Here is a 16,447-nt window from a genome sequence, read left to right as displayed (position 1 = left end):
TTGCTTGAAAGTAAGATGTAGGGCTAAGTGCCTTCCCAAGGAAATCTTTCCAAGCCATCTGATTCCCAGTCTCTATCAGTTAATTGAGAAGTGCAGGTAGTGTTTCTTTAAAAAAAAAAAATGAGTTTGAGCTCCTGTTGCTGCTTCAGCTGTGATTCCTTTCAGAGAAGAATGGCTACTGAGCAAAAATGCTGAAGTCCAGTTGTAATTATTCCTATCATGCTCAGCAGATTGGCTCACTGTGAGTTATGCATTTGTGACTTCCTAAGGGCAGCTTGCTAACAGAAATTACTCAGTTTCCTCTTCTGTAAAAGAAGGTCTCTGGTAGGTTGGATTAGAATGACCTGTAGGTCCCTCCCAGCTCCAGATCTGTGATGCCACCAAAACACTCGTATCACAGTCCTTCTATAATGATAACACTAATTTTTGAGAATGAAAGCTCATTGCTACCCCTAGGGTATCTTAGAACCAGAAATGAAATAGGGTATTGTATACCAATACTGAGCTTGGCACCTAATTAACAAGATTAATTTTTTTTTTAAAGAAAGTTACCAGAAGGAATGGGCAACTAGGTGGTATAGTGGTGGATAGAGCACCAGGCTTGGAGTCAGGAAGACATGAGTTCAAATCCAGCCTTAGATACTTACTAGCTTTGTGACCCTGGGCAAATCACTTAACTCCTATTTGCCTCTGTTCCTCAGAAGAAATGGGAAGCTTTCTCTCTTAGTGTCTGGGCCAAGGCAAGCTCTCTCTATGAATAACCTTTCTAGCATCTAGGAGCTCAAACTCATTTTTTTTAAAGAAACACCACCTGTACTTCTCAATTACCAGATAGACTACTGGGAATCAGATGTTTTGGAAAGATTTCCTTGAGAAGTCACTTAGCCTGACATCTCCTGATTGTGGTATGCCATAGGTTGTCTCCCTTACACTGGGCAGTGGCCTGAGTTCTCCCCTTTCGTCCGCCCCCTCCCCGTCCTGAGACACGTGCAGGGTCTCCTGCAATTTTCATTCCATCCTTGTCCATGTCAATCGGATTTGTCTTACTGCTTGCCTCAAATGCCACAATCGCTGGTTGCATCTCAGTCTATAACAGACTTTTTGGTAGGAAAACATCTTCCCTGGATGGATTTCAGCATTACTACTGAGAGGAGCACCAGAGATCATCACTGGGTAAATTAACGTGTCTTGAATATTTGTAATGCTGTTGGATCCCAGCACACCAACAGAGAAAGTATACACACAGTAGCCACTGACATCCCCTCTGGAGAGGCAATCAGGGACAGACCACGTGACTCTATCACCACTGAAGTACATTGACATGAATGTCCTTCAGACATGGGATGTTTTATTTGTACAAAACCAAGTTCTACCTTCATAGCACACAAGGAATTCCCAGTTGTTTCAGTAAGTGATTTACAATGGAAACTTATGGTCCAATTATGCCTGTTGATGACAGAGGAAGTGGGAAAAGCCTGTGCCTCTGACACCTCCAGTATGGTGTTGTTTACGCACTCTGAGAGCCTTCCTGATACTCTATAAAACATAAGCTCCTTGAGATCAGGGACTGTTTCACTTTGTCTTTGTATTGCCAGCAGTTAGCACATAATGGGAATGCTTGTAGACTTATTTTAAAAATGTTTTATTGATGCTCTCCATAGGTCATTTCCAAATCTCTATCCCTTCGGATTGAACCCTTGCTTGAGGGAAAGAAAATGAAGCAAAAATATATAATATAGTCACTATATCCAACAATGTATACAATATTCTGTCCTGGTAGTCCCCCACATCTCTGCCGGGGGGGGGGGGGCGGAGAAGATATGCTCATGATCTAGTCTGCAAGACCATCATTGGATTTTTCAGTTACTTAGAGTTCAGAATCCTTTTAATGAACTTCTCCTTTACATTGTTGTAGTCATATGTATTATTCTCATGGCTCTGCTTACATGCTGTTAGTGTTTCTCTGCATAACTCATAGTCACTTCTTGCTGTACAGTAATATTTTACTATATTCCTGTACCATAATTTTTGCAGCCATTCCCCAATCAGTGGCATTTTGGTGGCTCACTGGACAGATAGCCCTAGGCCTAGAGGCAAAAAGTTCTGAGTTCCAATCCAGCCTCCAGTCCTTACTAGTTGGCAAGTCATTTAACCTCTGTTTGCCTCAGTTTCCTCAGCTATAAAGTGGGGATAATAATGGCACCAACCCTCCAGGGATGCTGTGAGGATCAAATGACATAATATTTGTAGCAGTGCTCAGCATGGTACCTGGCGGACATTAGGTACTGTATAAATGCTAATTATCATAACAGGCACCCATTTTGTTCCCCGTTCCTTGTTTGCTCTATTTTGGCATCAATTGAACCTTTGTTCCTGTATTTGACTTGCTTGGGATCTATGCCCAGCAGTGGGATCACTGGTCAAAAGGTATAGGCAGTTTACTCGCTTTTCTTCCACAACTCTAAATTGAAATATTTAAGAACCTTTTCCAAAACCTGAAAACAAAAGCTTCCCCCCACCCCAATCTACAGTTACTTAAAAAGTCCTCAGGGAAGGGTGTTTATGAGATATGCTGAGCCTTGGGAAAACTTATAAGTTTGTGCAGTTTCATTGTGATGCTTGATCTCCAAGCCCGTGGTGCTTTCCAAGTGTGGGCAAGAGGGAGAAAGAACAATGCCAGCTGTTAAGAGAAACTAAGTTAAGAGGCATTTGTATGAAGAAAAACAGGGCTAAGGAGTCTGTCAGATGACTTTCTGCCTGGGAGTAAATGAAATTTTCATGATGCCACACTACAGGGAGGAGCTTCTGCATGTGAGGGCTCTGAAGATCTGAGCTGTCAGAGTGGGGGGCGGGGATAGAAAGGGGCACATGATAAGCCCCTGTTCCTTTCCTCTCCCTCCTCTCCTAGAAAAGTCAGTTAGCCTTTGAGTACCAACCAGATGCCCCACCCTGGGACAGCAGGACCTTGAGGGGTGATAGGTAGGAGGCTGGATGGTCCAGCATAACTTCTGCATTTAGGCAGGCTCCAAATACCTCTAGTGAACCCTGCAGCCTCGAGTACGGACAAGAAGTCACAAGGCTGCCTTGCTTCGTTGGGATCTGTCCTGTATTCTGCGAATAGATCTGAGCCATTTTCATGCTGGGTCAGGTAGGGAGGGCGACAGGCACTTCATAAAACTTTCCATTTCCTGAAACCAGAAAGCTCTGGTGGCTGCACAGGGGGACAGGCAAGCTTGAACATGCTTACTCCTCATTTATCTGAAGGTCACTGTGGTCAGGGTCAGGTGCTCAGCGGGCTCCACTGAGATTAATTTGGCCAGTGGAAGGGGGAAAAAAAAACATTTGAGAGAAAAGGCAAAGCCAGTGTGATGGCATAGAGAAAGCATTTCGCCTCATCAGCCCTCCAAACATTTTGCCTGGCTCCGCTAAGCCCAGGCTTCCTTTTAATTGGTGATGAATTAAACATTGTGATCTTATCAAAGACAACAACTACAAAATAATCTGTTCTGGTTACCTATGTGCAGCACACGCCTCATTGCCTGATCATGGAAGGGAAGGTAAAATCCTAAAACCAGACAGAATCTGAGCCACTCTTTAAGAGAAAGGAAGGAAGGGAAGGAAAGGAAAAGAAAAAAAAGACCCTGACCCAGGAACCACAGCCATGATCTCACAGGCCCTGGTTATTGGGATTCCTAGCTTTAAGAGAAGAACTGAGGCAGTCCAGAATCCCCAGAGATTGATTGAAGACATACCCTCCACATGGCTAGAGAAGAACAGGCCTTTTGTGTATGAGTTATGAGCCTCTTTGCCCCTCAAAGCCTGAAAGCTGGGTCTGGGGCCCTCCTGACTTGCAAGTAAGGGACTGCATAAAGCCTCCACCAAGACTCCCAGACTTTGGGAATTAAGGACTGAGGATGGTGTGCCCAGCCCAGTTAGGAGAAGGCTTGGCTATGTACTGGACTTGAATCCTGTCTTGGATATGCTAATTAATATCAGACCTTCCTGAACCATGGTTTCCTCATCTTAAAACAGCAGAGCTGTTGTGAGGCTCAAATGAGATCGTGTCCCACAAAGCAACTTAAAAGCACCATATAAAGGTGAGCTGTTGTTGTTAATGACATCCTAAAAGGAAGATGACAAACCTCATTTGATTACAGGGCTGTTTCAAAGCCTTTTTGGTTTTTAAGGAAGCAGGTTAGTAATGGAGCCATCTTGGGGCATGGCTCTTCTGTTGGTCACCCCTGGAGGGATTGTGGCCAAAAATGATGATGATGATGATTCATATCTTGGTAAATTAGACAAAAACTCACTTTGATCTCAGGTGTTACGGATCTGAACACAAGAAGTGAGTTCCTTAGAAAAAGAAATTCTCTTGATTAGGCATGGGAAGAATTGAGCCTTTCAAAAGACAAGCAATAAGGAGGCTTGAACTGGTGCCCTTTATGACTATGGTGTTCATAAAGGCAAGCTCCAGGTGGGAATGGCAGCTTTAAAGACATGGAGCAAAGAAATGCATCCTTCCTCCTCCCAAAGGTGTCCTAAGAACAGGTATGAAAAGGGCATTTGTAGTACCCATCAGTGAAGTGGAAGGGGAAGCCCAGTGCTGTGTGTCAGGCCAACGTGGAAGAGAGAAGCCTTTTAAAGAAGAATGCCAAATGCCCTAACAGACTTCGTGGCATAATAATATCTATTGTAAATAGGGGGACAACTTGGGAAACAGGGCATTTTCCTTGATGTGGGGAAGCTTTCTTTCCCTCCTCCCCCGTCTGTTTTATTTTACAACCTGAAGTTGTTCAGCAAGTACCTCTGAGATGTACTTAAAGGAGCTGGAGACTGACCCATGTTTAATTTCCTTACAGCTTGAATGAGCGAGATCACTTGTTAAAGAGACTGGGCAGAAAAACTCCTCCGAGTCTGTTCCGTTCTAATTCTATCCAGCAAGGTGTATCACGTAAGTAACTGGCTGAAAGCCAAACAGGTAAAGAGAGAGGGAAGGCTTAATGAAGAGTGTAGGTAGTGCTAATAGGGAAAGAGGACTGAGCTGCCAACCCAGAGACATAAATTGGGAAGTGGAATTAGTGTATATGGCCCCAGGCAAGAATAGCTTGAATGTAGGTAATTCCCTGGGACCCAATCAAATGCCTGAATGACAAAATCCTTATATTTAAAATCCTGATGTTTTCAAGATCCCTCTCTCTGGGTCCCAAAAGGATTTTTTTTTTAAAGCTAAAATACTTTGTTTTGAATTCTTTTTTTTTTTCCTTAAAGAAAATGTGTAAACTCTAGTTTATATAAATATAACAACACTCTTGTGATGGTCCATAACTTTACTAAGTTGTTTAATCTGGGCCCCATTCCTTTTCCTAGTAAGCGCTCTCCCCTACTTCCCCCATTACAGTTTCACACCTTTTTGCTGCTGAGTCTCCTGGCAAAAATGCCTAACCTTGGTAGGGGCATACACCGAATTGGCCGTGTCATTGATCCTTTGAAGAGGGGCCCTCTGCCAGCACAGCCCCTTGGCCTCTGCTAAAGATCTTTAGGCAGACCTGCCAGGGCCGGGGTCAAGGGAGAATTCTTATATAAGAGAATGCTTGGAGAACTGAAGGTTTATCAGAGTCTGAGGTGTGGACTACCTCCAACTTCTAAAGAGAGGCCTGGAAACCCACAGGAATGTACCCAAAGAACCAATCTTGAGGCTTTCAGAAATTTTGGTAAATGTGAACAAGCCAAGTAGCTTGTTGCATAGACCATTTGTAGTTAAAGGACTTTCAGAGTTGTTCTATCCATGCTCTAGCATGCGCACTTCCTATTCAGTCCACTTACTGTCAGATGACCTTTGCTGTTCGCAAGCCTGACCTTTTCTCTCCCTCCCTATCCTACTCCTGTCTTCTCCCTCCATTTCCCGGTTCCTCCCTCCCACTCCCCTTGTTCTCCCTCTCTCTCTCCTCTGGCTCCCTCCTTGTCCCTCTCCTTCCTCTCTCCCCTCCTCCACTGCCCCCTCCCCCCTCCATCTTTTGACTTCTCCCCCTCCCTAGGGAGGTTGAGGAGGAAATAGCTGGCAGAACAAGAAGGTGAAAATGAATCGGTAAAATCGTTGTAAAAATACATCATTGTGTACATAGCACAGACATTGAAAGGATTTGTGTTAACAATCTGAGCTGAATTATGTGTGCTAAGATTACAAAATACTTTGCAAAGCAAAAGAAGAATTTTTTTTCAAACCTTCCCCTACCCCTCCATAAATGAGTAAAAGCCCAAATGGTCACCAGGAACACAGACAGGGTCATACATAACTTAGTTATTCCCATGAAACACAGATCCTAAGTCAGTGCTCTTAGGGAAGAAACCTCATTTCCTAAACATTAATTACTGCAACACATTTTCTGATGCTGGGAATGGTGAAGGGATATACATACAACAGGCAATCCAGGAAGCAGAGCAAACACAAAGTCCTCAAATTTAATTTTAATAATAATAGCTGGCATTTATATAGTATTTTAAGATTTAAAAAGTGATTTACATGTTATCTCATTTGACCCTCACAGCAACCCTGGGAGATGGGTGCTAACCATTTTACAGATGAGGAAGGTGAGGCTGAGAGAGGTTGTGACTTGCCCAAAGTCACATAGCAGAGAATTATCTGAGGCAGGATTTGAACTCCATGCCCTAGGCCACCTAGCTGCAAAATCTTTTTAAAAAAAAAAAGAAAGAAAGAAAAGGGGCAGCTAGGTGGTACAGTGAGTAGAACACTGGCCCTGGAGTCAGGAGGACCTGAGTTCGAATGTGACCTCAGACACTTGACACACGTACTAGCTGTGTGATCTTGGGCAAGTCACTTAACCCCAATTGCCCTGCTTTCCCCACTCCAAAAAAAAAAAAAAAGGAAGAAAGAAAGAAAGAAAAGAAATCGCCATAGCCACCTCAACCTTCAGCAACCATCACCCTGATCAGTCAGCAGCCATCAGCTCTGAGGCAAGTCCTTCCACTAGCAAAAAGATTATGACTTACTGAAAGCTTGGATGAGGGTTAGCATTTTTTAGCAATAAAATATTTTTAAACTTTAAAAAATCTTATTTTACTTTAATAATTCACAACTCGATAGAGAACTGGATTTATTTTTCTTTTTAGAAACAGATGGTTATCCAGTGGTTAGTTTTTACTGGAAAAAGAGGCATTAAGCAGCTTCTCTTCCTCATTACTGCCACAGATAGTGGCAGTAATTTACTGCCTGGGAGTCAGGAAACCCTGGGTTCTAATCTTGCCTCTTGTCCTTCTCTGTGTGACTTGGGGGAAGTTATTTGAAAACATCTCTGAGTCTTTTGTTTCCACATCTACAAAAGGAGAAGGGTTGGATTAGCAGATCAGTAAGGTCCCTTTCAGCTCTAACATCCTGTGATTAATCCTCTCAGCTTCTCTGTGCCTTAGTTTACCCTGTAGCATTACGATAAACTATCATTGAAGAGTACTGTGGATTCCTAGAACAAGGGCCACAGAAAAGCTGTTTATGCAACTTGACCATCATGACCACCTCCTCTCTTCAGTGACAGAAATCTGTTGCCTTTATTAAGATTTCACCAAAACCCAGCTGGATTTAAAAGGTCCACTAGAGAATAACATTTAAACTAAGTTGGTGGGAAAAAAAATGGCATAGTTGATTTCTGGGCCTCATCCCATGTCCCGCCTAGATGGAAGTGAAAATAGCTTGGAGATTCCCCATCTTTCCCTTCCCTATCTCCCTTTTTCTGGTAGTGGCTGGATATTTAGAAAGCATCTGCATGAGAAAAAAGAAAGAAAGCCTCCAAGTTGGCTCCACTGAGTGTGTTCTCCAGGTCCACATTATTATTTTCAGACTGTCATGGTTCCTGCAAGATTTATGGAAGTGGGAAATTTTTAAAAAGAGAGAGAGAGAGAAAGGAAGAGGAGATTCCAGTGAGCTGAAGCATTTGGATGCAAAGAGCAATTAAAAGTTCATTAGCCAGAGTTCTTAGTGCAAGCATCATGCATCTTTGTCATGCTGATGTTCAGGGGACTGGGCAGGAAATCCTAGGCTCTTAGGTTGCTTTGTCTACCTGTTCTCCCACAGCTGGCCTGATTCCTACCTGGGGTTTGTGTAGGAAATCATGCCCTATATTCTCAACAGTTTACCTGCCTTTCCTCCTGAAAAGATGAGTGGCCAGCCCCGTCTCAGCAGACCTGGCTCACAGCCCTCTGGAAACACCAACGGATATTTTACATTATGAGAAGCTGGTGGTGAAAGAGGTTGGCTGCCAGTTTATTGCTTTTCCAAGGTGGTGACCTCTCTAGCCTTTGTCTTCCCAGTGGCATGGACATGTTTGGTAGGAAGAAAAGACTCTTGATTGTGGCCACACACCTGATCCTTACGCTTCTTCCCATGACTGCATGACTGAGCAATACCCTTGGAATGCCTGTGGGAAGCCTGATGATGGGCCCTCACAGGAAGGGCCCCACAGATTCTCAGGCAAAGGAAACCCATTGCACACTCAGGTCTTCCAGGGCTATGTCTGGAAGTGCCACACACAGGATGGGAATTTGATATTACTTCTTTCCTGGGCCTGGGCCCAGGATTCTGGGTGCACCTCCCAGAGGAGGAAGACAGTCGATCCTTTCATTTAAGCTAGATGGTTTAATGTGCTAACACAAACTCATAGGACCATAGGTTTAGAGCTGTTGGTAATAAATCAAATAGTCTTCTACAGATGAGGCCCAGAAAGGCAAAATTACTTATTCAGGGTCAGCAACTAATAAATAAGATCGCCAATCATAAAAAGGGACCTTCAAGGTCATATAACCAACCCCTCATTTTACAGATGAAGAAACTAAGGTACATAATTTACCAAGGTCACACAGGTAGTGATTAGCACCAGGCCTCCAAATCCAAATCCTGCATTCTTTCTTCTGTGCCCCATGTTGCTTCTACACAAAAAGGATTGATTCTATCAAGTCGGTGTTCATTTTTATACCTATCCAAATTTTTCTGATGAAAACACTCTTTACTTTTCTTAAAAAAAAAAAAAGGGGGCAGCTGTGTTTCCATCGTTGGCTGGTTGTTTGCATAGTCACCTTTCTTTGGCCACAAACAGTGAGGACTCCTGGCTGAGAGGACTGAGGCTTAGGAAATCTGCCACTGGTTGACTGTCAGGTCAAGTCCTTTATTTCTCTCGTCTTGCACTGACAAATACATAGGATTTACTCATTCACACACACATACTCCTTTAAAATTCTGTAAAGGAAATGTGCAATTTATTTTCCCGGCATAGTTCCTTCCTTTTCTCTCTCCCACTTCCTACTCCCGCCTCCATAAACACCACACATGGACACACACACATACACACACACACACACACACACACACACACACACACACACACACACGTGCGCACACCTGTCCACAGCAGATGAATTTCTACAATGAAATGCATTCAACTAATTTCCCAGTATACCATTACTACAGAGTGGTGGAAACAAGTACCTCGTAAGATACCTCACTGCCCAGTGTTTCCTGAGTCTAAATAATCGATAAAACAAGACTTTGAATTTATTCTGACTAAACAAGGGCTTGGGGGCAGGGAGGGAGGAAGGGTGCCAGCTGAGCACTGGGGGCATTACAGAACTCCTGCAACATACATAGGTTCTAGGAGTATACAGTCTAGTTGGAAAGATGAGACAGGAGACCACCTGAGAATAAGGATGAGAGCTCACATTTACGTGAGGCAAACTGTGGAAGAGGCATTCTGGATACCCAACGTACTAAAAGCTGTGCTAGGTACTGAGGGGGATGGAAGGAGTTTGATCAGCGGAAGGTGTGATGAGTCCAAGAGCACTTTTCTGAAGGAAAGCTCAGAGCCGGCCCCAGAGGGTAGACAACTTTCTACCAAAGAGCCACTGCCAACCTTCAGAGCCTGCTGTGGAGATTCCCACACATCTTTGCTGGGCCTTGGCTTCCAAATTTATAAAATGAGTGGGCTAAACAAAATGGTCTCCACGGTCCCTTCCAGAGGTAAACATCCTGTGACTCTGCATCGCAGGAATCGTTCTTCTTATCAGTACCCTTTTTTTTTCACAGATGTGTGCCTTAGAGAAAAGGTACATAGAGAAGGGAAGTATTTGCCAGAAGCCACACAGCAAATGTTAGCATTCATTGTGTCCCTGAATTACTGACTCTTGCACACCTTGACAAACCATCAGATGTTTACTAGAAATGTTCTGCTTAAAAAAAATGCCCAAGGAGTCCAACCCTAAAGGATGGCTGGTTACCTACCTTGGGAGGTGGTATTATTCATTAGGTTTAGCTTTGAAAACTCCTGAGGAAAGACTTCTTACTTGGACTGAAGTAGCAACTCCTCACAATGAGTACCTTGTTCTGAGCAGGGAATCTGAGGTGTGGTTTGAAAGGTTAGGCTGGAGGGAAAAGGAGGTTTGGCACAGCCCAGCTCTAGCTGGAAGAGGGAAGTTTTCATTGTCCAGGTTGGCGACTGAAAACAGTGGTGATGTCCATCCTGTTAGACAACTCCAAGAGAATAGAAAAGCCCCTAGAAAAACTGAAGACAAGTGAAGCCCATTTCAGGGCAGTGATTTCCAGCGGCTTGCCCGTAAGTCTTAAAGCAATCAGAATCAAAGCTAGGGATTATTAAAAACCACCTTTTGTGGGAGCCAATTATAAGAGATTTTACATAAACTTTTTTCAGTGTGAGCACAGGGGAGAAACAGACAAGCACATGATCTTCCCACATACAGGACTCATTTTGACCTAGGAGGTCAGTGGCATTTCCAGGCACAGATCAAGGGCAGAACACCATGCTCACATATCCAATTACTTGGGGGAGGGAGCCATCTTTATTAAAAAGAGTTTCCAAAAACTATCCCTAGTTTCATTCTATCACTATTTTTTCTCTTCAGACACTCAATTAGCAAGCATTTATTAAGCACCTACTTTGTGCCAGGCACTGCGCTAAGAGCTAAGGATACAAAGAAAGGGAAAAGACAGTCCCTTCCCTCAAGGAACTTACAGTCTAATGGAGGAGACAACATGTAAACAACTAGGTACACGAAAGCTATATTCAGGATAAATTGGAGCTAATCAACAGAGGGAAGGCTGTAGAATTAAGAGGGATCAGGAAAGGCTCCTAGAACTCAAAGGTAGTCAGGAAATGGAGATGAGAAGGGGTGGGGGGGGGGGGAAGAGCCAGAGAAAATGTGCAGAGTTCAGAGATAGAATTTCTTGTGTGAGGAATGATAGCAAGAAGGCTGGTAGATTGTGTATGTGAGTGGGCAGTGAGGAGGGGCTGACTGGAAAGGTTGGGAGAAGGCTAGGCTTTGAACACCACAGCAGATTTTTGATTCTGGAGGTGATAGGGACGTGAATTTATTGAGAGTTTGAAGTGGGGAGAGTTATAATAAACCTTTGATTCTCTCCCTCCCTTTTTCCCTTCCCTTCTTTTCTCCCAAAGTTCTACAGAAATGAACTCTTCCTCTTAAACTCTTTTTCCTTCTCTCTCTCCAGTTTATTCATACCCTTCTCCCACTTCTTGGCCCCTTGATCCTCTCCTTTATATCTTTCTGATTCTCCCCCAGCATTGCTATCAGCTCAGTCCCACCCTGATGTCCACAAACAAACCCAGCCAACAGGTCCCTTCAGGTGGGGACACATGGGCATGACTGCTCCAACCTTGCTAATTCTTGGTTCATTCCTTGTGCTTTGCTGCTTGTAGACCAAAATAGAGGCTATTCCTTATCCTTGCTAGGAGCGCCAAGAAGCTGGCCAGGAACTTGACACACAGAGCTTTGGGATACAACAGACTTGATGGCTCAGAATGAATGGTTTCAATGTATCTTGAAGATGGTCCTTGGCTATCTTGTCTTAAAGAAGGAAAATTCCCTTCCTTTTTTTGTTTTTTCCTCTTCTCAAGGCTTCTTTTCACAATCATCCACCTACACACATGTGATTTGGCACACCTCTAAAGACCAAATCAGTTCATCCATACAATCACATCTGCTTTATTTAGAATCCAGTAGATATAGCCTGAGCCCAACTTTGTATGACTGATATTTTTTTTTCTCCTTTTAAAGGATGGTCGCATTGTCAGTAATGCGTCAGATTATCATAGACTAGCTTAAAGTGATAGGCCTGGATGGGAATATCCACCTCTTTATTATCATCATTATTTATTTATTATGCTTTCATTTAATTACAGTGTTTACTGTTTGGGTGTGATAACTCTCTAACCCCTTGACTTACGAAGTCCAGCCAACAATGTAAAAGTCCTTTCCTCGACCTCTTAATATGTGAGAAGCCTGCTGTTAGGGAGAAGAAAGGAGTCCAAAGTTTTCCTCAAAGCTGGATTGTGAATGCCAACCTTCCTTTGAACCACAATGCAAGAAACGAGCCTGCTGTGGCCTGAACTGCTGATCAATAAATTCCTCTTAAGAAGTTCAGCATGTTACCTTATTTACTCAAACTGGAAGGAACCCACTTTAAATATCTTATTGCCAGTCTGAGTCAAGCTGATTTTTTAAAAACCTAGGAATGCTTCAGGGCATTGTGAAATTGCTTTGCCAACTTTCAGTATTAATATCTTTTTTCTTTCCCCCAGCATGTTTACAACTTTGTAAATTATTCTGTAAGCCTCTAGTTACAGGCAGAGTCTGGCATTTCCGGTGCAGAAATCTCTTGATTGTTGTTGGGAAAATCTAGATATGGACCAATGCATCCCCTGTTAACACATCTCATACAGTCTGAGGTTGGCAGCATCTGTCTCCTAACCAGGAAACCTGTCTATCCCAGTTATTCTTTCTCCTTTCAGCAGTGAGTAGAAGGGCCTAAGGAAAGAGAAACAGCTTAGGAAGGTGGAGCAAGAGTATGCTCTGAGTCTAGCATGGACACAGTCTCCGGGGCAAGAGTTCCAAAGCTTGTTTGTGTCTGAGACCCCTTCTCTGAATCATGTTTTTAAAAGCATAAGAATAAAATACTTAAGATTACAAAGGAAACTAAAGATTAATGTAAATGTAGATGGAATTTTTTTCCTCATCCAACTTTACAGACCCCTTCAAATCTATCCATGGACCTCTCGGGGCAAGGGTGGGAGTGCAGGGAGCATTCTGTGGACCTCAGGTTAAGAACCCTTGCTCTGGGGCGGGGCGGGGGAAAGTGGTCCCACTCAAAGGCCAAAGGAGCACTGACCTTTTCTTCCTCTTCTGTGACGTATGTTAACACCTTGGGTCTGCTAGTTCATGCTGGCCAGATTGAGTCGAGGTTTCTCTGGCCAGTATTTCAGCTACAAGGGAAGCCATGTCTATGGTACAAAGGCAGTTTTATCACCCCAGAGTGTCCTGAATTGTGTTCATGAACTGACTTGCTCTGTGCTCCCTTCTTTCAGATGGATATGCCTTTTCCCAAGAAGAACATGGAGTGGTCTCTCAGTCAGAAGTGGTCCGCTCCTACGACACAACCAAACAGAGAGCTGGAGTGCAGTAGGACACTGCCTTCCCTGACAGATAGCAGGAATTGATGATGGGACTCAGATGAGTGTATCCAGCATCCTTGACTAAGGCTGGCAGCAACAGCAGCTGAAACACCAGAAAGAAAATTCATTTCTGTGGCCTTAGCCAGCAAGTTTGTTAATTATGTCTCCCCTTTGCAAACCCTGACTACATATGGTGGGGGAAATCGTTGTTTCAATTTGTCTGCAATGCTTTGTTTATGTTGTTATGAAGCATTCGACTGTGCTCTGTGAGGTGTGAAATTAAAAACATTATGTTTCACCAATATTTAAACATCAGTACAAGTTGTTCTGGGAGAAAGGTAAAAGAATTTTATGTTCCGTGAGAAACCTATCTTGCTTTAATTGGAATGGGGGTATGGAAACTTCCTGTTTTGTTAACTTGTAGATTAAGTGCACCAGCAGCATGTAAACCTTACGCCAGACTGGTTGTTCCCCTCGCTTTGATTTAAATTTTGTTTGTATGAAGTTGACATAAACTTCTTGATTGCAATGAAATCACAAATATGTAATGGGATGACAAATCTGAGAATATTTATCTTAACCTTTTTAGCCTCCTACCTTCCCAGCAGTGCTAACACATAGGTGTTCCAGTGAAGTATTCTGCAGCCATCCTGTGGGCTCTTTCTAGCTGTTTTTTCTTCCCCATATGCACAGACAGTATTTCTTCCCTTCACACTCTCTGCATGGCGGGCCAGGTGTGCTGGTGGCATGGTAACCCAATGCTGCAGCTGTCCCAGCCATATGATTTCCCCAGCTTCTGGCCTCTTGGCCTGCAAACTCAATAGAATCCTGATCTGGGTATGAGAAATACCTATCCTGCCCCCTCTCTCCCTGACCTCTACCATCATAGGAGAGACATAACCATCCTGCATATACTCTACACATTAATTCTGTCATCATGAGGCAGTCTCTTGGTGGCTGGTGCACAGGACCTACCTTTGGGTCTGCAGCAGATAAGGACATGGTAGAAGATGCTCCGTTACCACCTGTCAAGCTGATTGCCTCACAATCATTCTCTACACCCAGCAGATTGGTGCCTTTGCAGCCCCTGCTGCTGGAATCCACACCCATGCTGCCAGGAGTTCAGTGCCCATGTTGGATATTCACCTGCCATACTTAAGATGAGCTCCAGTATTTCTCTCTGGAGAGGACAAAGGGTTAGCAATCCCAGCCTGTCCTTCTGTGGTGGAGGGGGTCATGGAGTGTGCTCCTCCACAGAAGAGGAGAAATAGGTAAAAGGAAAAAGGTAGAAAAGAGGAAGGATTGAAAAAGGAAAGACTGCAAGGGATGGAATGGTGGAATGGTGGCATGGTGGGGGTGAGGGAGGGAAGGGAGTCATGAAGAGTTCTTGCTAATTTCCTCCAGAAAAAACCATGAAAATCCAGCCCAGGGACTGGGCTCTCCTTGCATTAACCCTGCAGTGAGTGTGTCAAGAAGGAAGCCTTTTGGTAAGGATAGCATTTCTATGTAGAGCACAGAACATTGTTGTACAGTACCGTCCTTCGAAAGAATGAGCCCCAGGATATTTATACCATCCATCTACTAAGTGGGGAGCCATACTGAGGGAGCTGGGGGACAAAGAATTGAAAGATGAAGTGTTAATTGAAAAATGCTGGCCAACATCCCAAACATTGTCTGGAAGGGAAACCTACTCTTGTATTCTGGTAGGGTATCCATTTATTTTTGACCATTTAAAACACTGGCACCTTCCTCAGGAATGACTAAGCATCCTGAATCCTAAGAAAAAGAATGGGCCAAAATACTGCATTTTCTGGACTGCACAGTGGTGTACAATGCCACATTTCCAAATTTTGCTAAACTCAATGCCTTGGGGCATGAGCAAGAGCAGCGAGAGCCCTTAGTAAACTACCAGCCTCTAGGCACATCCCCTTCATTTGAATCGCCAACCTAGATTCTTGACTGGCATGAAGTAAATACTGTTGGGCAGCCTGTTAATGATTGACATTTCACAGTCACTCTGTGGACCAGAGCACTTTTAAAAAACACACACAATGAAAGAACAGTACTGTTGGCTTTCTGGCCATTCAGTTTCTGGTCATTCGTAGCTTACCAAGCATGGTTATTTTGCATTCAACCAAAAAAAAGACTTGCTATAGTAAGGGAAAGGAGCGGAAGGCAGCAGGAAGGATGAGATAAAAGGTGTGGGTCATCTTTCTCCCAAAATCACGATAAGGGTCAGAAAAATCTCCCCACACATCAAGGAGAGTAATGGGCTCTTTCATTCCATAGCATAATGCAAAACAGCTCTTCAAAGCTAACCACTTGGGAAAATCAGTACCCATGGTGACTATGAGGGAATGACAGAGAAAGATGCCCATTGTTACATGCACCTGTAGCAAAGGTCCAAATGCCAACATACTTGTATGTTGGTGCAAGAGTACTCAAGGTATGAGGGAGAAAAGAAACTTCCGCTCTAACCTTTGGCAATAATTCTAGAATCTTAAGTTTTCTTTCATTAATTCTGTTTGGAAGGGGTAGAATAAGAAAAAATTCCCTCTTTCTACACCTCCTTCAGTCTTACCAAGTCAGATCCGTTAATCATTTTTTTCCACTCAACTACAGACCACATTTCCTGAGATTTTAAGTATATTTTCCATTTTAAAAGATGGACCAAGCTCTAGAAAGAGTGAGGAAATCTATCCAGCAGCAAAGCATGTAGGGAGAAGATGCCTTTCTCTGTTTCCTTAATCCAGTGAGCTTTCCTCTAGCCAAATGAATGACCCAGGTTCCTAGGAGGAGCAGCTGTCATTCGATGTGATTTATTTAGCTAGTGCAGACTTAGAGGCTGTATCATTTTGCCCTATCTCTAAATTGAGGTCAGAATGTCATGCACAAAACCTCCCAGAGTGAAGCAATAGATTGTACTAAGATGCATGTGCTAGATGTTGGCTCAGTAGAAATCCCAC

General features: G+C 43.5%; 1 protein-coding gene across 1 annotated transcript in view; it reads left to right on the top strand.

Annotated features, from left to right (window-relative positions):
- ATP8A2 (ATPase phospholipid transporting 8A2) overlaps positions 1-14,300 on the top strand; it is a 759,667-nt gene extending 745,367 nt beyond the window's left edge. The window contains exons 36-37 of the mRNA XM_036745978.1: positions 4,860-4,951; positions 13,395-14,300. Of these exons, the coding sequence (XP_036601873.1) occupies positions 4,860-4,951; positions 13,395-13,492 (190 nt within the window). The 3' untranslated portion in view covers positions 13,493-14,300. The remainder of the gene's footprint in view (positions 1-4,859; positions 4,952-13,394) is intronic.
- Positions 14,301-16,447: the final 2,147 nt, after the last annotated feature.

Source organism: Trichosurus vulpecula, chromosome 2 (genome assembly GCF_011100635.1).
Source record: "Trichosurus vulpecula isolate mTriVul1 chromosome 2, mTriVul1.pri, whole genome shotgun sequence".
NCBI lineage: Eukaryota > Metazoa > Chordata > Mammalia > Diprotodontia > Phalangeridae > Trichosurus > Trichosurus vulpecula.
This window is presented reverse-complemented; position numbering and strand designations above follow the sequence as displayed.